Source organism: Papaver somniferum, chromosome 5, assembly GCF_003573695.1.
Source record: "Papaver somniferum cultivar HN1 chromosome 5, ASM357369v1, whole genome shotgun sequence".
NCBI lineage: Eukaryota > Viridiplantae > Streptophyta > Magnoliopsida > Ranunculales > Papaveraceae > Papaver > Papaver somniferum.
In genome coordinates, this window is record NC_039362.1 from 74,385,837 (window position 1) to 74,411,876 (window position 26,040).

The following is a 26,040-nucleotide window of genomic DNA, read 5'->3' on the forward strand; positions in this document are numbered from 1 at the left end:
ATGGAAAAGGCAGTATCCATGATGTTGGAACTTAACAAGTTTTTTGGAAAAATGGAATTGGATGTGAAAGGTTCTAAAAGTGATCTCTTTCATGATAATCCAAAGGTCACTTGTAGTGAGCAAGATTTTGTTCACCCCAACGCAACTTGATTGTGTTGGAAGTGCATCCTCACCAAGGAATGCCCTGCTTTGTATATAGTGAGGGAAGCACAAGAATTGGGGCACACATATTATGTTTGGTAAGGCGGTATAATTCGATTGGATTCATCTAAAAAGTTATGTTTATAAACTTGAGCAAGATTTGTACTTTTATTTTCTTAGAATACTTATAATAATCTTGCTTATCGTTCATTTCTACCTAACTTGATCTGTGTTTAAGGTTCTTAAATGTTTACGTTTGAAAATAATAGTCGGGATGTTTGGACTACATGGTACACATACCAAGTATGCATAACAGCATTCAAAATCAAAATCCAGGGGTTTAAGTTCGCAAACCCGTATGCATACTTGACGTCGATATTCGGTAAACTTGTTTTGGCCGTAACTTCTTCGTCCGAACTCGGATTTACCTCATTCTTTTTGCATTCTCTTCCTTATTGAATTCCATTCAAAATGGAGATGAGAATTGTTGAATTTGGATGAGTTAATATTGGTCTTTGTCCTGTCTCTTGTTTTTTTAGTGTTTGCTCCGTTTCGTTGCACTTGTTCTATTCTCTTGGACTTTGGCACTGGGATTCTTGGAGAAATCCTATTCTAAGCTATTTTGTGGCTGTTACAAGAGTGATGTTGGTGAATCACAAAGAAGGAAGTTCGAGAATGGGTAGTAGTTCACATTGCTATATATTATTGAGTGTGCACAATCATCTCATGTGAACTATGGTGCATAGTCGTCAATGACTTTGTATGTTCTTCTTTGTTAAGGAAATCTTTTTATACGCTTTTGGTAACCACTCTTGGTATAAATCTGTGCGAAAAAAATTGATTCTACCTTCTAAGGGCAAAGATTGTTATTGCAGTATTAATCTTTATGATTTTGTGATATTGTAATTGTTTATGGGATATGTATTGTTTGCATCCGTGAACTTGAAGGTCACATATTTTGTCAAAAGTAAAGTCGTCCATAAATTGATATTCGTATTGATGAAAGGACGAATGGACTTTTGACAATTACAAAAGTTATGCATATGCAGTCATTTATTTGATGGAAAATAGGATGAAATCTTTTGTTTGACAAGGATAAAGTCTATTATGTCGTTATGATGGAAAATAGAATAGATCCTTGTATGTTATCCACGCTATTGATATTCATTGATCCATTTTTTTATGTTTTACCGTGAAGGCTCCATTGTGTGTCTTATGTTGAGCACAATACAATTAAGTCAATTATTCTTATTGGCTTTGTTGGTTGTTCCATAAGATGCTATATGTTGAGCATTATGAACTAAATTAATCATCTTGGTTGGTTATTTAGTTATTTACTCCGAAAGTCTTCTTTTGTCGAGCAAATCTTTTGAAAATTAAATTGATTATTTTTGTGATTAGTTTGGTTGTTTGTATTCCAATTAGATTAATTATGAGTTCTCTTGTAATTATTCTAGTTGAGTTTTCATATATTCCAAAATTTCTTGTGTTGAGTATATGAACGGCGATACAAATCATGTTCTATTGGTTAATGTAGTCGTATATTCCGTAAGGTTTTCCTTATGTTGAGTATGTGAACGATTAAGTTAGTCATCTCCGTATGATTACTTTAGTCGTAGCTCCATAAGTTTACTTATGTTGAGCACTTTCAATTAAATTTATCACTTTTGTGGTTTGATTTAGTTGCGTATTCCTATTAAATTAATCATGGGTTTTCTTGTGATTAATTTGGTTGAGTTTTGGATATAGAAAATCATTTCTATAGTTTTTGGTGTCCAATTAAAAAATTCTTTTTTTCTTTCGAAATTAAGGTCGCTCTTGTTGTTCTTTCGGGAATGACATCAAATGGGGGAGAGTTCTTTTGAACTTGTGCTTAATGGTAATATCTTGCGGGGTGTGCAGCTGTGGAATTTTATAGGGGTTATCTTGTATCTTAAAACTCCTTGATGAATGCATTTAGCTTCGTATTTATGATTGCATATAAATTAAGTTGGTATGTATTTTTTCTTCTAGTATATGAAATGTCTCTTGTGGAAATTTCATTATGATCCCGTTCTTGTACCTTTGCCAATTTTATTGACAAAAAGGGGGAGAAATATTGTAGTTCACACTACAAATACACATGGTTTTCGGATCATTGTGTAAGGGGGAGTGGTTTCCATGATCGAGATGAAGTATTGACTAAGGGGGAGTGATACGTATCACCGTAGTATTATTGTTAAAGTCGTGATGCAATTGGACTTTGATGTTACATAATGATACTATGACACTGTATAATAATGATCGAGAATCTCGATTTCTCTCACTATTATAGTTACGGATCTTCAACAATGGTGATGCTAAACTTACAACCTTTGGGATCATTGGAGTACTTGGAAGAATGAAGATTTCAGGGAACGTTAAAGATTAGACTATGGAATAGGAGCCACTAAAGTTTATCTTTTTTGTATTCCATATGTATTAATAGTTTTGTCACTAAAAATGACAAAGGGGGAGATTGTTAGAGCATAGCTCGATCGACCTCGCATGTGTTGCTATCTCAAGCATGTTTGTCAATGTTAGTGATCAAAACTATGAGTCTTGATTTCTAGCCTACATAGATAAGTCTCGGACTAGGATAGAAAAGTGTAGTTGAGCTGAAGGACTTCATGGCGATTCATCATACAACGACGAAGATCTATACAAGGAACCGTGGAACTTCATCAACAAAAAGGTATGTGCAGACTTGAACTTATCTATCACTCAAAAGTCTATCTATTCTATCTCCTACTTCTTATGAGACAAAAGTCGTATGCTATATAGACTAGATCATACACATTTGACATTTCGAGCTGAGCATTCATTGCTTATCTTTTTCTCGAAATCGTGTGTTGGTAAAGCGTTTCGCTTTGATCAAGTTTATCTTCACCTAGTGGCGAAAGTCATGAAAAGTTTCAATCACTTTGAGAATTGCTCTAACGTGAATCGGTCTGTGAATAACTGCTACATAGCGTCCTCTGAGAATGTCTCAATGATTGAAATAAGAGTTTAGATTACATAACCATGTATTCCTTGAACCGAAGTTTTCGAACTTTGTTGATCAAGAGAAATCGAAAGGATTGTGGAATTGGCTTGCCAAGTCCGCGAACTGTCGGAAGTTCTCGACTGAGAATCTCTGCTGGATTTTCTAAAACTCGTTTGTGTGCTTAGTCCGCGAACCCAGTCCGCAAACTGGCGGAAGTTCTCTTTCCGAGAATTTCTGCTGAGTTTAGAAAACACAACCGGTTTACTTAAGTTCGCGAACTTGTTTGTGAACTTAAGAGGTTATGATCTAAAGATGTGCTCTGGACATGAAATATTAAATTACTAAGGAATGCTTTATGCAAACCGTGGCTATAATGTTCATGAGCCGATTCAATCGAATCGAATCATCTTTGTTTCAATTGTGTCTTGTGTAGTTACGTAAGATCTCATAGCAATTGAACAACTTTTAACTAGTTCATTTGAGTCAATTGAACTAGTTATGGTGAAGAAGAACAAGGTTAATATGAAATGCTCATATGGTTAAACTTTTGGGTTACTATGTTGAAACTACATGCACGTACACGTTTGGGCATAGTTTTCACAAACCCAGTAAACGTCTACCCAAGTGTGTGTGACAAGCTAAGTTTTCGATCTAATGGTTGAGAAATATTAGCTTGAATCTAAATCAGTTTTTCATCTAACGGTGAATAAGGATTGCTTTGGAAAATTCCTGATTTGAAGGCTATATAAAGGAGACATCTAGCTTTGAGCAAAACTAATCCCCACACGTCCGTGTGATACTAGTGTGCTCGCTAGAGTCGATTCTCCTTTAACCTTTGGTTTTCTTCTCTAAAACCAGGTTAACAACTTAAAGACTTCATTGGGGTTGAGAAGCCAGACCGATACTGCTTTTATCATAGTTGTGTGATCTGATATTGCATCTTCTATCGTACGAGTACAATCGATTGATTGTCTTGAGATCGTGGGAGTTCTCCGATAGGAAATATAAAGAAGTCACAAACATCTTCGTCTCACTGTTTGTGATTCCTCGACAAACCGCCTGTATAGTCAGGAAGGATTGTAGAGAGGTGATTGATTAAACTAGGATGTTCTTCGGGAATATAAGACCGGATTATCAATTGGTTCCTGTTCACCTTGATTTTATATCTTAAGACGGAACAAAACCTAGGGTTTATCTGTGGGAGACAGATTTATCCTTTGATAGACTTTTCTGTGTGAGAAGATTTGTTTATTATCAAGTCTGCGATTTTGGGTTGCAGCAACTCTTGGTTGTGGGTGAGATCAGCTAAGGGAATGAAGTGCGCAGTATCATTCTGGGATCAGAGGCGTAGGAGTACAACTGTACCTTGGATCGGTGGGAGACTAATTGGGGTTCAAATACAGTCCAGTCCGAAGTTATCTTGGAGTAGGCTAGTGTCTGTAGCGGCTTAATACAGTGTGTATTCAATCTGGACTAGGTCCCGAGGTTTTTCTGCATTTGCGGTTTCCTCGTTAACAAAACTTCTGGTGTCTGTGTTATTTATTTTCCGTATTATATTTTATATAATTGAAATAATACAGGTTGTGCATTCATGATCATCAATTGGAAATCCAACCTTTGGTTGTTGATTGATATTAATTGATCCTTTGACATTGGTATTTGGTACCATCCAAGTTATCCCTTGTATTTGATAAAGACTCGTTATTGTTTTTAGCTTGAGTAAAAATAAAATCAATAGAGAGATATTAACTCCTTGAGATACTTTTATCTAGATTTAGTCTGACTGTCTAGTTGATTCTCTAGCAAAGTATTTCGTAGTTAGTCCATACAGATTACTAAGCGAAATATTGGGTGGTGTTGTTAGACCCCCGCTTTTTCAACCATACCTAAACGTGTACACCTTGTTGGCTCAACAATATTTAACTGAAGTTATTCATATGAACACTTTCATATCAACCTTGTTCATCTCAATCACAACTAGTTCAAATGACTCAAATGAAACTAGTTCTAGAGTTGTTCAATTGTTTATATTCTCATAAAAGTATACAAGACACAATTGAAGAAAAATCGATTTTGATTCACTCGAATCAATTCATGAACATTATAGCCACGTTTTACAAAAGATTGAATTCCTTATTATATAAATGTATTAGTTCATGCACAAACCGATTTTATAACATAACCTACTCAAGTATGCAAACGGGTACGCATACCTAAGTGGACGGATTTGGTTTGGGTTCGCCAGTATGCGAACGGGTACGCATACTTTCCAAACTCAGTTGCATTCCCGGACTTGAACTTACGCCGGTACGCATAAGGGTATGCATACTGGGTTCCTGGACTTTCAACTAACCAACCAGTACGCATAATGGTATGCATACTATAGTTCCCGGACTTAGAATAACTTGCAACAGTTAGCATACAATTACGCATATACTGCTATATCCAATCATGGTTAATTTTTGTAAACTCCCAATTCAATTATTGAAATATTCTTAGAAGACGGGAATAGCTGTCTCACACAAACTATTAGCTTCAAAGCAATTTTCAAGTGACCGAATGATCAATACGAAATATTTCGAGTCTACATCAAATGAACGTCTCACACATATCATGTAAGATGTTACCAAGCGTTCTTCACATGATCATCTTTTGACTTTCGTCAAGAATATAAGATGAAATTGGTTAAAAAGAAAGCTTACCAACACATATTTCGAGAAATACGTAAGAAAGTTAAACTCAGGTCGAAATATCAAATGTGTATATTCGAAGTATATATAGTTATACGAATTTTGTCTCAAATAGGAGATAAAGTAGATATACTTTTGAGTGATAGATGAGTTCAAGTCTCCATATACCTTTTGTTGATGAAGTCTCACAAGCTCCCCTTAGTAGTTCTTCGTCTTCAATCGATGAACACCTTGAATTCTAAAGCTCAATTACACTTTCTATCCTAATCCGAGACTTAGATATAAGTAGACTAGAAATCAAGACTTATAGTTTTGGCAACTAAACTTTACAAACAAACTTGAGATAGCAACGCTTGCGAGTTCGATCCAGCAGTGCTCTAACACTTCACCCCATTTGTATATAACTTGAAGTTGGGCAAGTAACGGTCTGATTAGTTTTGTGTATTATGGTTTAGTTTTTTTTTTTTTTGAGCAAAAACTCTCTCCACGGATTCTTTACTATCCACCTGAGGTTAAATAACGTTTTGCAGTCATGCACTACGCTCATCTTCACACTGGTTCTTCTTGGTGTGCAAACCTCTTGGTTCAGGTTTAGAAATGGAATCTTATTTCCCTTTATGGGTTACACTACCGGGTTCTTTAGGGTTCTCGTACGCGTACCCTTCATCTTCATCTCTTTGTCCGAGGTCGTCAACAAGGGTGTTTCTAGGGTTCACGAATTTACTCCATTAAATCTGTTTTTGTAGGTCAATAAGGGACACAGGCTTATCATCCTTCTCAAGGAGCTTATCAAGTAAGATTTTCTCTTTCTTTTTACTCTCAATTTTAAGGTTCATGGGGAAAATCAATAATGATGATAAGGTTTCTAAGAAGATGTCAATAAATCATGGTTCTTCCTCTCTTAGGAGTATAAATTTAACAAGTGACCAAGATTCTATTAGAATTAGATTCTTCAATGATTCTAGTTGTAAGATCTTTGAAAAGATTTTTCCTTGTGATTTCATTCTAGAGAAGAAATTGGAAATTGGTCATAAGGAAGGTTTGATTTGTTTTGAGAAATATAATCTTGGTAACATCTTTAATGGTCTTGGTGAAGGTTTTGACACTCTCACAAGAATTTTTTTGGCTAACATCCATGATGCTAATCTTGATGATTTAGAATTCAAGACTATGATAAATAGAGAAAGATTCTTGTTGATAGAGAGTTAATTTCAAGGATTACTAAAATTCCTTTGGGTAATTTTCGCCTTCTTAGACCAAGAGGAGAAATACCATCTTATGAAATCATCTCTAATAGTCTTTGTGGCAAGAATGTTGATTGGTTTGAAGCGAAACTTCCTACAAATGATCTTAGTCTTGCTTTGATGATTTTCGGAAAACTTGGATTTCTAACCATTGTCCCTCCACAATTGAGAACTCTCGGTGGAGTCGTGATTTTGCGGAGTTAGTCTATTTCCTTGAATTGGGTGCTGAAGGTCTTGATATTTGTGGATATTTCATTCGTCAAATGATCTCGATGACGTCATCCAACAAGAAGTTAGGCTTTTCATGCTTAATTGAGCAAATATGTCATGCACATTCCATTGCTCACATTGACAATTCTATTGTAAATCCCAAAATTGTTCGTTCGATTACCTTCAAAGTATGAAGACGAATGCTTGCAAGAGACAAAGATGTGATTCCCTTGACGGTTCTTGTGATCCTACCACCTTGAGTCTTCTTATTAAAATTCGCAAGGGTGTGCGTAAGATCAATTCCAAGGTAAAATGTGGGCAAGACATGTAATTGTTACAAGGTTTCCAAAAATCAAGGAAGAAATGGAAAAAGTTCAAGCCTCTTGGATGGATTCCGGTGATGAAGATGATGATTAGCTTCTCTATCTCTTATCATTTTTATAATGTCTAGGAAACTTCTTATGAGAATTTATTCTTGTTTTTGAGAAGGATAAATAGGGTTTGGAATAGCCTATATTGTGATTACACATAGCTATTGCCATCGATTTTCATCTTGCAATGTTTTTAGATTTATTTATTTAAATTCTTAGTTATTTGGAAGATGATTTTTGCAGTATTAATATTTATTAGTTTTATATATTGCAAATAATGTTATGGGATATGTGTGTTTACGTCCGTGAACTATGAGTGTCCCATATATGTCAAAAGTTAAGTCTATTGTGTTATTATGCAAATATTGATGGAAAATAGAATGAACTTTTGAATTATATGTCAAAGATTAAGTCTATGGTATCATTATGCAAATATTGATGAAAAATAGAATGAATCTTTGAATATTCCGCAATATCGATCTTTCCCTGATCCACTTCTATGTGAAAGTACTGTACGGCTCCGTAAGTTTTCTTATGTTGAGCATATCCGATTAAATTAATCATTGAGGTTCCTTTGTGGTTAATTTAATTGAGTTTTCTGGATACAAATTCATGTTTCATGTGATTTGTTAATTTCCAAATAAATCCTTCTTTTCTTGTAAAAGTAAGGTCGCTCTTTTTGTTCTTTCGGGAATGACATTTTATGGGGGAGAGTTCTTAATTGAACTTGTGCTTAATTGCCAAATCTTTGTGGGGAGTGCGGCTGTGGAATATTGTAGGAGTTATCTTGTATCTTGCATGAGTTATCTTGATGAATACTCTAAGTTTCGACTGTGTGAAATCATCAAAACAAAGTTGATATGTTCTCTTTTAGTCATGAAGCATCTCTATGAGAATTTCATTATGATCCCGCTAGTTTTCGTACCTTTGCCAATTTATATTGACAAAAAGGGCGAGAATTATTATGTAGTTCGCACTACAAATACATATGGTTTACAGATCATTATGTAAGGGGGAGTGGTTTTCATTGTGAAATGAAGTATTGACTAAGGGGGAGTGATACATATCACCATAGTATTATTGTTAAAGTTGTGATACAATTGAACTTTTATGTTGTGTAATAATTCTATGACAATGTATAACAATAATTGAGAACATATGTTTTCTTATTGTTATGGCTAAAGATCTTCAACAACTATGATGTTGAGTTGAACACGTTCAGAATCACTGGAGTACTTGGAAGTCACGAAGATTTCGAGTAATGTTGAAGAACCAAGGAAATCAAGCATTTGGATGAGAAGCTATAAAGTTTATTTATTTTGTAATCCATATGTATTGATAGTTTTGTCACTAAAATTGACAAAGGGGGAGATTGTTAGAGCACTGCTCGGTCGAACTCGCAAGCGTTGCTATCTCAAGCTTGTTTGTCAAGTTTAGTTGTCAAAACTATAATTCTTGATTTCTAGTCTACTTATGGAAATGTCTCAGGTTAGGATAGAATGTGTAGTTGAGCTTTAGACTTCACGGTGTTCATCGATTGAAAACGAAGAACTACTAAGGGGAGCTCGTGGAACTTCATCAAGAAAAGGTATGTGGAGACTTGAACTCATCTATCACTTAGAAGTCTATTTCTATTTTATCTCCTATTGAGACAAAAGTCGTATAGCTATATAGACTTTACTTTATACACATTTGATATTTCGAGCTGAGTTTAACTCGTTTACATATTTTTCGAAATATGTGTTGGTAAGCATTCAGTTTAACCAAGTTCATCTTTTATTCTTGACGAAAGTCAAAAGATGGTCATGTGAAAATCGCCTAATAACATTTTATATGATTTGTGTGAGATAGTCATTTGATGTAGACTCACAATGTTTCGTATTGATCATTTGATCACTTGAAAATTTCTTTGAAGCTAATAGTTCGTGTGAGACACCTATACTCGTCTTCTAAGAATGTTTCAATGATTATTTTCAAAGTTCTGATACAATTGAACTTTGATGCTATGTAATAATACTATGACACTGTATAACAATAACCGACAACATATGTTTTCTTATTTTTATGGCTACGGATCTTCAACAACTATGATACTGAGTTGAACACGTTCAGAATCACTGGAGTACTTGGAGTGACGAAGAATTCAAGGAATGATGAAGAACCAAGGAAATCAAGCATTTGAATGAGAAGCTACAAAGTTTATTTATTTTGTAATCCATATGTATTGATAGTTTTGTCACTAAAATTGACAAAGGGGAAGATTGTTAGAGCACTGCTCGGTCGAACTCGCAAGCATTTCTACTCAAGCTTGTTTGTCAAGTTTATTTGTCAAAACTATAAGTCTTGATTTCTAGTCTACTTATAGCTATGTCTCGGATTATGATAGAATGTGTAGTTGAGGTTTAGACTTCACGACGTTCATCGATTGAAGACGAAGAACTACTAAGGGGAGCTTGTGGAACTTCATCAACAAAAGTTATGTGGAGACTTGAACTCATCTATCACTCAGAAGTCTATTTTATTCTATCTCCTATTGAGACAAAAGTCGTATAGCTGTATAGACTTTACTTTATACACATTTGATATTTCGAGTTGAGTTTAACTCGCTTATATATTTCTGGAAATATGTGTTGGAAAGCTTTTTTCTTTAACTACGCTCATCATTATTCTTGATGAAAGTCAAAAGATGATCATGTGAAAATCATCTGGTAACATCTTACATGATTTGTGAGAGATAGTCATTTGATGTAGGCTCAGAATGTTTCATATTGAGCTTTCGATTACTTGAAAATTGCTTTAAAGCTAATAGGTTGTGTGATATAGTTATTCCCATCTTCTAAAAATGTTTCAATAATTAAAATGGGAGTTAAGAGCTAAAACACATATCTGGACACATTACGGGTTGTGTACTTAGTGTACGAACTGCTTTGTCTGAATTCAAGACCAGAAGTTTGAATACCCGTCACAAACTTATTCAACTGTTTAAGTCAGGGTATTTAAGTTTGCATACCCGTTCGCAAACTGATTTAACTGTTGAAGTCGGGGAACCAAGTTTGCGTACCCGTTCAAAAACTTAAGTGGTTCAAGTTCTTAAATCAGATAAGTATGATTTCATACTCATGAAAAAATACATTTATAAATAAAGGAATGCAATCTTTGCAAATTGTGTCTAAAATGTTCATGAACTGATTCTTTTGAATTAATCCGATTTTGCTTCAATTGTGTCTTGTATACTTCTAATAGAATATAAACAATTGAACAACTCTATGAGTAACACAATTAGATTCATTTGATTATCAATTGATCTAGAAGTGTTAAGATGAACAAGGTTAATAGAAAAGTGTTCATATGGCTAAATTCGGTTAACTGTTATTGAGCCAACTCAATATACACGTTTAGGTACGGTTACCCATATCTATTAAATGAAGGTATATTTCATTTGTGTGTAACAAGCTAAGATCAATCTAACGGTTGAAAATTTTCATCTTGAATTTAAATCAGGTTTCATCTAACGGTGAATACTGATTGCTTTGTTCCAAAGTTATCAAACCCAGATTTGAAAACTATACAAGGGAGAACTCTAGCAACTGGGGAACCTAATCCCCACACCTCCTGTGTGATACTAGTTGCGACTAGAGTCGATTCTCCTTTAACCTAGGTTTTTCCTAAAACCATTATAGGTTAACGACTTAAAGACTTCATTGGGATTCTTAAGCCAGACCCAACTATTTTCACTGTAGTTGCGTGTTCTGATCTTACTTTTCTCTATCATATTGAATACTATTTTCTCTAAGATTTGCTCGAGATTTATATCTGATAGGTAAGATATAAAAAGTAATCACAGAGTTCTTCGTCTCATTCTTTGTGATCCCGCAATAACTTGTTCTACTACCATATAGTTAAGTTATTGTGAGCTGATTGATATTACTAGGATGTTCTTCGAGAATGCAAGACCAGTGTATCAATTGGTTCATGTTCACCTTGATTTATCAAAAGACGGAACAAAAACTCGTAGGTATTTCTGTGGGAGACAGATTTATCTATTCAATAGACTTTTTGTGTGAGACAAATTTGTTTATCAAGTCTTCGACTTTGGTTCGTAGCAACTCTTAGTTGTGGATGAGATCAGCTAAGGGAATCAAGTGTGTAGAGTCCTGCTTGGATTCGGAGGCGTAAAGAACGCGACTTTACCTTAATCAATATGATATTGGATAGGGCTCAACTACATTCAAGTCCGAAGTTAACTTGTAGTAGTCTAGAGTCTGTAGCGGCTTAATACAGTGTGGTGTTCAAATCTGGACTAGGTCCCGGGGTTTTTCTGCATTTGCGGTTTACTCGTTAACAAAACTTCTAGTGTCAGTGTTATTTCTTTTTCGTATTATATTTGTTTATATAATTACAATATCACAGGTTGTGCGTAGTTCAATCAATTATATAATCCAACCTTTGGTTGTTGATATAAATAGATTGACACTTGAAGATTGGTCTTTGGTACCGTTCAAGTTGTTTCTCATAATAACCAGGCTCGCGGATTTCTATCTGTTTGATTTGCTGATTACATTGAGAAACAGAGATATAACTCTTGGATATATTTTCCTTGATCGAGTCTGACTGTCTAGTTGATTCTCTTGGAATTATATTGGAGTTAGTCCGTACAGATTTCCAAAACGAAATATTGGGTGTGGTTATTAGACCCCCGCTTTTTCATAAGTAATAAGTAAATATAAAAAATATTCTTTTTATCGATAAAACTAATCATATTGGAAAAGAACAATAGAAAATATGACTAAAAAAATAACTCCTAAACAAACAAAGCTCAAACATGATCAACGAAAAAGAGTAGCTCAACAAGAATAACATCATAAGCAACCAAAAACAGCTAGGGCCTAAAAGGTTCAAAGCAAATATTCTCTTAATAAAAACCTTACAAGTAATTCTAAACAAATTAAAAGACTGAAATATAAACATACTAGTCTTCTGATTCACTAGTTTGTAGTGTTTTCGCACCAAACTAAACCTTGATAGGACTGAGTTATATCATTCCATCCCCCATTTGAAAATGCTTTGTCCTCAAAGCATATTGACTATATAGCCATTTCTTCTTCGTCGTTGATGCTCTCTTCACCTGCGATAAGGAATAAAGTCTTCTGCTTACATCGATGTCCTCGAAACCATCTCTCATCGCAATTAATTGTAACATAATTGTTTCCTATGTCATTCCTCCGCCTATTTTGTCAGTCGTTTAATTTGAGGAATATGATTGATGTTTGATGATGGTTTTGTGGGTGTGATATTAGGTCGCATCGTCGGTCTGGAACCTTGTCAACGTAAGTTTAGTTTTTCACTAAGAAGTCTGGAGTTAGTGCTTTCAATTCTAGTCTAACTTCATGTCCCAACCCACCAACATAACGATTTACCGTAAAACTTTTTGGAAGGTCGTCTATAAGGTTCGAAAGTCGTTCAAATTCTTCTTGATAATCTCCAATGACATTTAAATTAGTTTGATTAATTTAGTCTAAGACCGTCGATGGTTCGTCATATTTTTTGCATTCAAATCTTTTCAAAAAAAGATGTAGAGAACCATTCCCAGTTAAGGTTAGGTGATATCTTTTTCATCCACTTATATACCGCTGTAATTCCTTTCCCTCAAGGTTAATACTCGCTAACTGCACCTGTTTTGCTGGAGGTATTTCATAAAATTGAAATTATTTTTCAGCGATCTATAACCAACCCTCATAATCAGTACTTTCTAATCACGAAAATATCTCCTTTCATCATTCTTAGACGTATTACGGACTCCGTTGTTTGATGCCTACTCTTTCTCCAACAACTTCTCCATTTGTTCCACCAATCGATTGTTTGATCGATGTAGCTATCACAGTAACTTGAGTTGTTAATTACTTCATGAGTTTTCTTTTTTGTGACGGTGTTTTGGTCATACAAAGAGCTTAACCTCTCTAATACCAATGATAAGAACTGAATTCTCATCACGGCCAGCAGAAGCGATAAAGCACCAACAAATAAACTTAATATTTTCGTATATTCAGTAAAAGACTTGATAACCTCTTTATATAAACAAGAATAGTAAACCAACCATAATAAAGCTCTTAACTTACTCCTGAAGCTATGAGACACCTTGAAAATTAATAAATTCTTGCGAGAAATACCTTCCAGGAATCCTAAACGGATAAAAATACTGAAATATAGACCTACTAATCTCAAATTTATAGTGTTGTCGTGCCAAAGTAAACCTTAATAGAAGTGGGTTTTATATCAGTTGCATCTCTTTCTTTTGGCTCATTTGTATAACAACATTTTTCGATGTTGGAGCATCATTAGGGACGAGCCTAGCAAGGGGTTATCCCGGGCAGTAGCCATCCATATTTTGTTGTCCCAATAACTTTTTGTGCAGGAAATTTTTGAAAATTTGTATCTAGCCCACCTGTTTTTAAGACAAATCAACGTAGTTTTAGCCCAAATATTTTTTTGCCCATGATTATATTTCCATAATTCATAAATTACTTTCTCCAATCACGGTTAGTTGTTAATTTTTGGAATTTTAATCATTTCCTTGCCGGATTACCTATTATTTTATACTCCAAATTAGCCACCAACTATGCAATTCGTTCTAAAAAATTTTGCCCTTAGGCCGCATGATCTACCCCTATCCTTGGAAGATTTTTTGGTCCGTTCCTGGCCACCATTAAACAAAAATATCTGGTGTCCCATGGTCGTGATGGCGCCAACTGTAATTTGAGGGTGCAAAAACTTGAGACTAATCACCCTCCAACATGGAGATTTGCAAGCACAAACTCATTCAATTAACAAATTGTACTCTGTAATTCGATATTAAGGAGGTCCTTGCTAGAGACACCAATATTTCAAGGGAAAATTACCCAACCTTTTCTCTGTTAGATTTTTGTTTTAATTTCTTTGAGTAAGATTGATATACATTGTGTAGATTCGCATTCATAAACCCCTTAATCTTTTTCCAAAATATTGTTAGAGGGAATAGGTATTTACACAAATAAGATTTTTCAAATTAGTGTTTACAAAACAATCTTTTTAAAATTGGAGTCTACCCAATTTTTAAAGTTTATGTTCCGTTTTTCAAGTTTGATTATGCAATGAACCATAATTGTGTTTCAATTTACAATTTTTGCCATTTTATAAAAATGTTAAACAAAACAAAAATAAATCCGTGAATATTATCTTTTGCAAGCTATATTCTAGGATTATTAGTTTCATCGGGTATAATTTGACTGAGATTATTTAGGCATTTTATGTGGATTGAATGCGCTAAAATGCAGTTGCACCAGGGATTTTTGTTACTGCCATTTTTCTTATTTGATTTTCTACATATGTTCATATCCGAGCAAAAACGATTTTGTTTTTGTTTTTTGAAATTTTTTTCCGCAAAATGTGCTGCCAGGAACCGAAGATAAACCTGATAGGTATAGTTGGAAGGCAAAATAAATCTTGATTCTTCGTTTGATTAATCAGGTATATTCATAAAACCGTACCAATGTGTTTGAGCAAAAACAAATATGTTTCTGCAATAGTTCATCTCTTTTTATTTCTTTTTTTTTGCATAAACACATATTAATATGTTGGTAGCGTTTGAATCAGGAACCAAGGAAGAATGAACGCAACATATGGATGGTCCACGAAAGATTCTGCAACTCTTGTTGCTAACATCAAAAGAAAGATATCCGATGCAGACTTAGATATGATGAAAAAGACTCCATTCTAGAATTTATCCTACATGTTTTATGCAGGTTGGATATCACCAGATGCCTTCAACAAAATCACCAGATACCTGCATAAAACATGTATGATAATTCAGAAGATAAGTGGACGCAGTACAACTCCATGAAGTCTAGTGATGGAAAAGATAGAAACCTACCTAAAGCATTAGAAATGGTATGTGTGTTTTTTTTTTTTTTTTTGCAGTTTGCCATATGCATGTTTTGCAGTTTGTTTTATGCGTTGAACTAATGTTTTTCTTTAAACTCGGACTAATATAACTGATGAGTATCCTTAAACTTTGTTGATCATGCAGCAAGCGAAAGTGGCAGTTGTGTGTGCTATTGAATGGGCAATTACTCTATCTTGCAGAAAGATTGTCATCAACTCAGACTCTCAATCAGTAGTAGCAGATTTCAAGTCTGGGAATATTCCCTGGTTCATCAAAGCTAGATGGCTCAAAGCTTGTAAGTACTTATCTGAAATTCTCTACACTCACTGCTATAGAGAAATCAATTTCTCTGCTGACAGTTTGGCTTAGGAAGGTGCAAGATTACATTTGGGAGAAAGGATTCAGCATGCATGAAGGCCTTCTTCTCTCAATAATATTGAAATGCCAGGCACAGTTTACTATAGATCTTGTTGATTGCTTAGTCTTTCTTTTTAGTTCCTTTATGTAATTTTAGCTTTCCTTTTGGCTTTTGAATATTTTTGTATGAACTTTTAGTTTTTCGTTCTAATAAAAATATGTGACTTAGCAAAAAAAAAAAAAAAAAAGTGGTTTTGTCAACGAATAAGTGTCGTCCAGAAAGGTTAGAAAACCCTATTCATACTAAAAAAAATAATATTGACAAAATGTCCTCAACAAGATTCTGAAAATGCAACTTGGTAATTATTCATTTAAAAATCCGTACAAGAGATGACTTCTGTTGCTAATAACTGACCTTTGATTTCAGCTGCTATTGTGCTACATATGAATGCAAATTCATGAAATGGCATATCAATGAACGGTTCTAGTTTGGGTATGCGAATAGTACGATGGACATAACCAGAAAAATCAAAAGAATGAGAGCGAAGATGGTGTGTAAACTCCTTGATGATCCAGTGCACTGTTAGAAAAAAGATGGAGAACTTAGTGAAATGCATTAACATTCTAGGTTATTGCTATTTATCTTTACAATAGCTTGATGGTCTGCAGAAGTTCTATGTTTTGAGAGTTGAACATCATTTCAATGTTTAGACTAATTGGTATACGTCGGTTGTTAAGTTTTGAAGTTTTGAACAATTGATATATGGGTGTCTATCAAATTTCATAATGAGTTGTTCAGTATCTTTCTGAGTTATCATTTAACTAATTTGCAGCCATTATGAAGCACCCTCGCATTCCTTTTTTGCTTTTAAAAGAAAAAATGAATCTTCATATGCAAATTTGTTTATGGTTTCTGGATCTTCCTGTGAAGATTTGCCGATGTTAGATCTTTGAGATCCTAGTTTAAGGTACTGTACCGGCGTAAATGTATATGCCTGAAAATAAAGATTTCCGTACTTTTAGTCCCAAAATAAAGATTTCTTTTGTTGACCGTCATTGCAGAAATGTATATGCCTATAAGTCAAACCAATTTATGTACACCAAAGTACCTCAAATGGATATTTAAACAGAAAGTTAAATAGAAAGATGTGCGAGTCTTCAATTTTTCTCCGAAATTGACCCTAAGGTATCATCATTCAGTCACGTAAGATTGATTTGGCTACTGCGCGTTTTACACTAATACAGATATTTAAAAACTAAAATAACTTTCTGAATCAAAAAAAAAAATATTTCAGTAAAAAATAAGAGTAATGCATTGGTTGATAAAGAACTTAAGGAAAGTAAGAACTGCTAAAGATGAAAGAGAACTTAACAACGTCTAAAAAAAACAATTGAAACTACACTTGAAATCCAAAACTAAACTGAAAAAGAAATTGCGCCTAGTTGAAAATCTAAAACACACGGTCGACATGCCACACCCATCAGTCCAATGGTTCCTTGCATATGTTGTATTATGATGTCCTGGCTTTTTACACCGCATGCAAAAACTTCTTCGTTAGAGTTAGTACTTTCTATCAAATTCTCTTTAGCTCATAGGCCTTTGGTTTTTGCTTCTCCAGCTGAGTTTAATAGCCTATGGAAGAGTCTGCTTTTAGTGGTTCGTGCAGATCGTCATGTAAAATAATACCGTTTCCAGCTCATCATGATATGTAAGATCAATTAGAAGTAAAGAGGTAAACAAATGCTGTGAAAAGGAAAAAGATACAGGGGAATTACATCCAGTGGGGAACTTTAATAGGGAAGAGAATAGTGCATGGATTGTCTCATGAGTGACGACGTGCGGCTTACTGAATCGTGAGGGGACTGGACAGACTAGAGTATTTCAAAGAGAATGAAAAAACGAGGAATTTAGGTAGGGAACAGTAGGGAGTGAAACTTATTGATCCATGTATCCCATTTTTATTATTACATGAAATTTTTGTTCAAAACCGGGATTTCAATTTTGTACATACCATTTCAAGAAAAAGACATCTAAAATCATCTCCTGATATATTTATTTCGCTGAACTTTGGAACTCAAACAAAAAGAAACATAATGCTCTGTTCACTTTTGTTGGCCATGGCGTAGTATACCATAAACGTCTACAATGCCAGGAGGAAACACGGAATCAGTCGCAGCTCTAACAGCGACCCTCGCGACAGCATTTACACTTACAGGAGGTGTGAGCAAAGGACCCACCAGTGGTACTCGGCTTAAGGGTTTAGCATGTTGAAGAACCTGCAATAGACCAGTGAAACAAGGAGATTATGTCACATTCCGACAAACTTCGAGTCATTGCCAAGATAACAGATGCATGTGGGTCAACCACCTTGTGCTACGGACAACCCCACATTCTAGATTTGGACGTGCTCACACAGACAGCCACGTCCAACATTTGTTGACTCCTTAGCAGCATGGCAGACACAGTCCATACCAAATGTCGTATGTTTTTGCAGTACTCTATATTAATGTCTAATGTCTTGTGTGTGTGTGTGCAACAAATTGAGATTTGAAGTACAAGTTGTAACTCAAAATGAAGAATATTACACAGCGACATATTGAGAGACTATGACAGCATGTGGCCGTGTTCCTTGTATAGGTTTACTCTAAACCAACCCAAGGTACCATGAGTACTTTGTGATCTGATGGAGCAGGAAACGAAGTTCCCCTCCAACTCAAGCTGATTCTACATTGATATTTTATTTTTAACAATGTACTAGCCACAGCATTCACTAACTTCTGAATGGGCAGACAGGATAACAAATTAAAATGGATAAAAGTATCTTTACCATCTCCAATGGTGATCCAATGAGACCAAGAGGTAACTTTACACTTCCAACCTTGCGGGTACCATGAACAAATCCTGGCCTGAGAATTACTCCTGAAACACACAAGTTCTAATTTGTAAATACTATAACTAAATCAACTAAATTATTATTTTCAGTAAAATATATTTCAATTGCGAAAAGGCTGAATCTCAAGAATTTTACTGAGTTGCTTTCTTCTAATGAAGAGGCAGAACCAGGTTAAGAAACTGGACTTATATGATACCCACAACTCTAAAAGTTCTATGGTGATATGAATTGTTTGAGTGCAAGACACTGCATCAACTTGTGACTTGTGAGGTGAGGGTGACTCATCCACCGCCAGGTGCGCTCGAGGGAGGTAGAAGATCTAACAGCCAGCTAATGTACGGTGCTTCACCAGCCTCACGAAAGTAAATTCATTGATGTACACAATCACGCTCAAGATAACTACGAAAGACTGGAGCTAGAGCTACATTAATCTTCTACAGTTCTGCTCACACCTCTAAGTCCACCTAGGAGAAAGTCTCAGTAATTCGTAGACATAGTTTCAAAAACAACCCGTTATCAAACCTAAAAATTATGCCTCCAAGTGTTCAAGCAGAAGACACTGAATGAGAAACATTACCAGCATATGGGAACCTTGTCAACAACTCAGTTTCAGCAGCTCGCTGCATCATATAGTTTAGATGAAACAATTCGTCAGAGAAGGTAAAAAACTAATTGTTCGGCATTGAAGAATCACAAACAACCAAGAAAAGTACCTTGCCCTCGTAATACCCTTGCATCAAATAATTTGCTACACCAAGATCAGCAGCCGAGATATAGACAAATCTTTTAACACCTGCAAATAGGAATTCAGAGATATCTAAGATAAACTTACTACCCAAACCTGTATCAGAGGATTTGCATAATGACAGGAAGAGAATCAATCCAATCGACAGAGTCAGTGGATGCGAAGGAGGTGTAAAGGTTTTATCAAAATCACTTGCCAGTCATCAGATGATTAGACACAAAAATATAAAATGGAGAACATGTTAAGTAACACATACTACATGAAAAAGACAACCTTCCATGGAAAGTTCACTAAGTATATGACATTGATCTGATGTTCATTTTTCTCTTTTGGGTCCAAGGTTTGGTTGGTTGAGGTTTGGAGTATAACCCCACTATGAGCTCACTCCGACTTCATTGATTTTGCGAAAAACAAAACTACATGTAGTGTTAGCAACAGTATTACTTAGGATATGTAATACCTTTCTGAAAATTTTCTACCACAAATCAAGACTACCATGTAAGAGAATTACATCGCATGTCCCTACCTAGTTCTGAAGCAGCTCTAATCGCATTGATGTTAGCTGTTCCACTGATTTTGTACATATATGAATTTGACCCAAAAGCTCCAACACATGATATCTGCAGAAGTATACCTTGAATAAGACACATGCTACAGAACAACGGAGGGAAAATGAACAGGGTAACTTTGTTTCAAACTACAAAAGAAAGAACTCAAAAATATCAAAAGATACAAGCAAAATTGACATATATGTGCGGGATTTTTATGTACATTCACAGAACCTAACATCCACAGTCAGGTTGAACGCAAATGGTCAAAATTCATTTGCTGATTCGCGATGTAGTTAATAAAGGTCGAGTCATGACATTCAGATGCCACAAGGAAGGTTATTTACACTTCCATCTCAAGCCCAAAAATAATACAACTAATAATCAATGCGTACTGAGGCCTAAACTTTGTCAGCTGGCAATTAGCATAAAGTGGAACCAGTGGAGAAAAGTATAAAAGTCCCCAATGTTCTTTCTATCCCTTCTCTAGAAACCTAGGTTCAAGTTTACTTCTGTAAAATGACTCGCAGTCATATATAATATCCTGCCCAAAATTGTTCAGTACATCTTCCCACCCACCACCACAAATCAAATAAGTAGACATGGAAACTAAAATCATGTTTAAGAAACAGCACCGAGTACTGAAGTCAGTGGGACATAGAGTGCACCCACAAAAGAAGTAAATGAGTTATACCCCAAGCCATCCTTGCATGCAATTTGCTAGCAATAGCATAATTACATGGCACTCAATGACCAACAAATATACATACAAAAAGAAACTACTTACCACCGAAGTAACATCTTTCAGGATATCCTTCAAGGAATCAGGTTCGAGAAGGTCCCCTGCAGAGCAAGGATTAAAAAACCAAAAAAACTTTATATTTCATCTTTAAGATATGGAACGGTGGCAGTACTGAAAATGAAACATGCAGAATCTATAAGACAACCTTTATGCCAGACAACATTGTTAGCCCAGGATTCATTTACGTTTGACCTTCCACTCCTGAATGAGAAGAGTAAGATGGATTTAACTGAAGGTACTAAAAGCATTAATATGGATTTGAAACATTCACCACAACATAGTATATTTTTCTTTTTGGACTCATCCTATATAGATGAAAGAGATAATAAATTCATAATTCCACAAACAAACAATATCTGCATAATTGTTCGTATAGCAACATCAGACATTTGTGATTTTTTAAAGACTAGAATACCTGCTAAGACTAGAGACAGACAAACCACGGTCTAAAGCTTCTTTGCAGATATTTGAACCTACAAATCCATTTCCACCGAGCACAAGTAACTGAACACAGACACAAGATGTCATTTAGAACGATTTACATTGGAATTTGTATGATTCTAAGTAGTACATAATTCAAAATGCTCAGTTATACTACTCCACAGAACTTTGAGTACCTTTTCTGTTGGAGGTGGAGGCACATGCACAGTTTCTGCTTCTGGTACCTTAAGTGGTTCATCTACTTTATTTGAATCCGTTGTACGGAGCCTCCCACTTCCAGATGCAGGCACTACACTGTCATGGCAGCAAACACAATATCATCAATACAGTACAAAAACAATCATAGAGTAAAAGCCCAAACACATAAGTTTGAGACAACATGACCCATCACACCTTAACCACAAAGTATGCACTCCAGCAACAATAAAAATGCGGAAATAAACATAAGAGGCCGCTTGCTTGACAAAACTTACACATCTCAATATTGGGTAGAAACTAAATACTAATACCAATTGTCATTACAAAAAGCTTCTAGTATTCAGCAAAGTACAATAAAATCCTATTTAACTCTCCCTTTAATGCATTTCCCATTTAGTAAAATCCAAACCTCAACCATGAATAGAACTACTAGTGCATAAATTTCTTCATTGAATGTTGTAATATAGTGCACATGCACAAGACACCAAGGTGACCCTGCAGTGAAGAACCGAGGTGAACCTCGCTCATACACTATATTCAAACGAATGAACAATTTACCCATACATATATTCTCAATTTATCTTGAAAAACCCAGGCACATAGATATATGATAAAGGCATACACAAACAACCTAGTTCACATCAATCGTCAAAAAAACTAACACCTACACCAATCCACACATTACCCATCGCTTTTCATAATCCAAGTATACCCTCGTCCCATGATTCATAAAAAAGAAACATGAAATTCAACACGGGTAATTCTATCAAATGCATAAATGGGTTTCATTAAAATCAAGGGAAACAATTGTTGTAATTGAAATGGGAACTCACTGTAGTCTCTGGAGTGAAGCTTGCGAATGGAGCAAGCGAGACAATGACATCATTGACTTCATTTTATGGTTTTAACTTCAATTTCTTCTTCTCAAGTTTCGACTCTGAGATCGATTTTGGAAATTTCTTTCAATATGGTCTGGTTTTTTAGTTCAAATACTTGAATTCTTACAGAAGAAAGGAAAATGTATTAATGGAACCCCGTAGAAATGACTTTTTGAAAAAAGCGACTTAAACTTATTTTGATTCTGTACATTCGAATGCGATGACGTTATCGTGTTCCGATGATTTACATCATTACATGTCTGTGGATTTGCTGTTTAAACACGTGTAATGTAAAAGAAGTCATGAGTTGTGTGATTAAATTTTCTGAGAAGTATCGAAACAAATATTAATTTCTTTTGGTAGCGAACACGTGGCGAGTGGAAAGCCACGTCTCGAAGTTACTCATTCAGATACAGGACCAACTTTAAAGGGAGTGTTTGGATGATGAATGACATCAAGAAACGTATGGGGATCATGTGATTACTTACAAAAGCAGTGATGGTGACGATCAGTTATAGTCCAGCCCGGTTGGATACATGGCTTTCATCTGGAAAGCATCTGAATCAGAGCAAGCCTTCCCGGCAAGTTTGCATATAAGAGCATCATTAAAAGTTTTAAAGTGTCTAAATCCTAAACCGCAAAACTGTTTTGGATTTTCAATACTACTCGAAGCACTGAATTTCAGACCTTTACTTTCCTTATACCTCCATCAAACATTTCTTTATAAAATATCTAGTTTAGTGATAAGAACATTAAGGATTTTGAGACAGCCCACCTGATAAACAAGTATGAAATTCAAGACAGATTTAGTCATGGTAGATCTACTTGTCTGGTTAAAAGAAATGCTAGCCCAATTTTTAAGTCTAGCTTCAAAAGATTGAAGTATTGGATCAAAAGATTTGACCTTAGAATGACCTAAAAGGTGTAGAGCACTCAAATATCTCTCGGAGTCATTTGCAACTTGCATGTTAAGGGCTTTGGCAAGATCAGTGCAAGCTCCAGGACTAAGATTACGGCAAGCATGTTACATATTAGCCTTACCAAATATAAGGAAATCACCTGCAAAGAGAAAATGAGTAATAGGTGGAGCTCTTCTGAACACCTTAATTCCTGTAATAATCTAATTATTTTCAGCAGCTAACAGATTTCTAGAGAGAAATTTCATAGTCATAATAAAAAAAGAATAAGAGGATAGGGGATCCCCTTGTCTGATATCCTAGTTGGTTCACAATTCTGACACGGAGAACCATTAAGTAAACACTGATACGAGTCATTGGTAGACATTGTAAAACAAAGTTACATAAAGCATCACTAAAACCAAATTTCTCAAGGATTTTTATGAGAAAACCCCATTCAAGTATGTCAAAAGCTTTCGACAAATCAAGTTTTAAAGCCATTGTACCATTGTAACCTTCCTTTTGTTTCATAGAGTGAATCCAGAGCCGTCTTGGGCATAGGCGACCGCCCTAGGTCCAGATTTTGGAAAGGCCCAAAAATGTTTATATGTTCATCATCATTTACTTGTAATATAAGATAATTTCATTTAAACCCCTGATGGTTTTTCTTGTTCTTTGATAAGAATATGAAAGAGAATTTTGAACCTCTCCTCCGAAAATATTATGCTACCCTTCAAGGCTGAAAATCTAAACTCCTTTCTCAGGCAGGTAGAACAGTGCTAATAAAATATGTTCTCCAAGCTTATCCCACATACCAAACGCAAATACTTGCATTACCAAAAGAAACTCTTGACCAAATGGATATAATCCAAAGCGACTTCTGGTGGAATAAGGCCAAGGCCAAAAACTGAGGAGGATACATTAGAGTTTATACCAATATGTGCAAGCCTATTTCTCAAGGGAGATTAGGAATTAAAAATCCACAACATTTCAAAATAGATTTCGTCACAAAACTTGCCAGTAGGTGAATCACAGACCGTGATCAACTTTGGGTCCAACTTCTAGCAGCTAAATACTTCCCAAACTCCCACCCTATAGATTCCTCAAGAACTTCTTATCTTTCATGGATCTGGACGACTATACAAAAAGGTACAAACCTAATTAAGAGTAATTTCGTCTGAAAAATAAAAAAATAGAGCTTCAACGAAAATTTGGGAGGACCAGTGGATACCCAATGCTGATATAATTACCCAGCCAACCAACCAATACATGGGATCAAGAAAAACTGAACAAATACTTTCATCCAGATGTTAGAGCAAAAATTCAAGCTATAACGTCGAAGATACAAGAACAAGACAAAATCAAATGGAAGCATCATCAGTCTGGAAATTTCACTGCAAAGAATATCTACAACTTTCTAGTAAACCAAGATCAAGAAAATGATTTGACAGATTTCCTTGGAAAAAGAAATGGAAAATACAAGCAATCCCAAGAATAAGATTATTTATTTGGAAATTATCGCAAAAAACGTTCCCCACTTCTTCCAGGCTTGGATCCCATCACTCAGCTATAAACTTTCATTGTCAGGTGTGCAATTCTCAGGAGCAGTAAATTGAACAATATCTTTTCAGATTCTGTCATTTTGCTAGAGCTATATGGTTCAATTTCTCTTTAAAAGCCATTAATATTAGGAGTAACACAAGCTCGGTTAATGATTGGTTTAGAGGTTGGTTATCAGACCCTGATTTTGCACAGTTTTCGGAAAAATAGCAATAATCATATGGTTCATTTGGAAACATATATTCTCGGTAGTCTTCGGAAAAAATAATCCAGAGCCAATAATCTTAATGGATCAGATTAATAGATACTTGAACTATACTCTCCGTAAAGTTAACCAAAAGAGAATTACCCAAAAGAAAGAAACTTTAGTTAGAAATAGTCGGTCCGACATAAACACAGATTGGTGTTAAAGGCAGCTACTTGGTTAAAGGATAATATTCTGTCAATTGTTTCCATAGTCACTGACTGCAAATCTTTGGCAGACAACATCAACAAGGTAAGTATAGAAGCCCCTTGGACAGCGGAAAATATTTTGAAAGAATCCATGACTATTTTGGAATAATTAACCCAAGCACAGGTGAATTACATAAATAGAAATCATAATTCTGCTGCGGACTACATTGCAAAGGAAGTAAGGATAAAAAAATCTTCAACATATGTCTACACAGTTGCAGAAAAATTCAAAAATCTAGCATTTACTCAAATGTATTCGATAAAAACGAAATTGTAAACCTATTGTACTATATTTCTTATATATATATATATATATATACATAACTTTTCCATCCAAAAAAACAACAACATCGTATTGCAATTAAGACCCTACATATAAATTAATTATATAAAACCCGTTTAATTATTTTGCATGTTAATTGCCATGTGATTGGTCGTTTTACCGATTTAAACCGTACACAGAGTCGATGAGGAGTAACTTTTTTTTTGATAGAATGAGGATTAACCCTCAGAATCCCTAATTGAACTAGGCTAATTCTTTATGCACTCATTACTAGTAATATTTGCGCCTACCATCATCACTAGATTCCTTCCGGAATAGGTTGCATGAAGCATTTTTGTTACCTTGTTATAGGTTTTGAAGATGGTAGTTGGCTTCATGGCAACCTTCTTTTGCTTTTGTCGGTGTTG

The 26,040-nt window shown here is 35.1% G+C and overlaps 2 protein-coding genes across 3 annotated transcripts; one reads left to right on the forward strand and one right to left on the reverse strand.

The window, feature by feature from the left end:
* Positions 1-15,070: 15,070 nt before the first annotated feature.
* On the forward strand, positions 15,071-16,723 carry LOC113281931. 2 transcript variants are annotated; one of them, XM_026530833.1, is made up of 4 exons: positions 15,071-15,163; positions 15,290-15,583; positions 15,723-15,873; positions 16,363-16,723. In XM_026530833.1, exons 2-4 carry the CDS (start codon positions 15,491-15,493, stop codon positions 16,395-16,397), a joined length of 279 nt encoding a protein of 92 aa, XP_026386618.1. In that variant the 5' UTR covers positions 15,071-15,163; positions 15,290-15,490; the 3' UTR covers positions 16,398-16,723. The 2 variants fall into 2 exon arrangements, with proteins under 2 accessions (XP_026386618.1, XP_026386616.1); XM_026530831.1 differs by lacking the exon at positions 16,363-16,723 and having other exon boundaries at positions 15,723-16,144.
* A 1,119-nt stretch (positions 16,724-17,842) lies between these two features.
* LOC113281930 (uncharacterized protein At1g32220, chloroplastic-like) lies at positions 17,843-22,587 on the reverse strand. The gene is made up of 10 exons (XM_026530830.1): positions 22,397-22,587; positions 21,542-21,659; positions 21,340-21,428; positions 21,070-21,125; positions 20,910-20,965; positions 20,101-20,194; positions 19,543-19,622; positions 19,407-19,449; positions 18,764-18,855; positions 17,843-18,212 (listed from the first exon to the last, which is right to left on the reverse strand). Exons 1-10 carry the CDS (start codon positions 22,456-22,458, stop codon positions 18,039-18,041), a joined length of 864 nt encoding a protein of 287 aa, XP_026386615.1. The 5' UTR covers positions 22,459-22,587; the 3' UTR covers positions 17,843-18,038.
* Between the last annotated feature and the right edge of the window lie 3,453 nt (positions 22,588-26,040).

What these genes read in the sequence shown, in the direction of transcription:
- LOC113281931 (XM_026530831.1), top strand. Translation starts at nt 15,491, where the DNA reads ATGTATGATAATTCAGAAGATAAGTGGACGCAGTACAACTCCATGAAG. An exon ending in TACCTAAAGCATTAGAAATG is followed by an intron (nt 15,584 to 15,722) that starts GTATGTGTGTTT and finishes TTGATCATGCAG; the next exon opens with CAAGCGAAAGTGGCAGTTGT.
- LOC113281930 (XM_026530830.1), bottom strand. Translation starts at nt 22,458, where the DNA reads ATGAAGTCAATGATGTCATTGTCTCGCTTGCTCCATTCGCAAGCTTCA. An exon ending in TCTGTCTCTAGTCTTAGCAG is followed by an intron (nt 21,126 to 21,339) that starts GTATTCTAGTCT and finishes CTTCTCATTCAG; the next exon opens with GAGTGGAAGGTCAAACGTAA. An exon ending in CAATGTTGTCTGGCATAAAG is followed by an intron (nt 20,966 to 21,069) that starts GTTGTCTTATAG and finishes CTTGCTCTGCAG; the next exon opens with GGGACCTTCTCGAACCTGAT.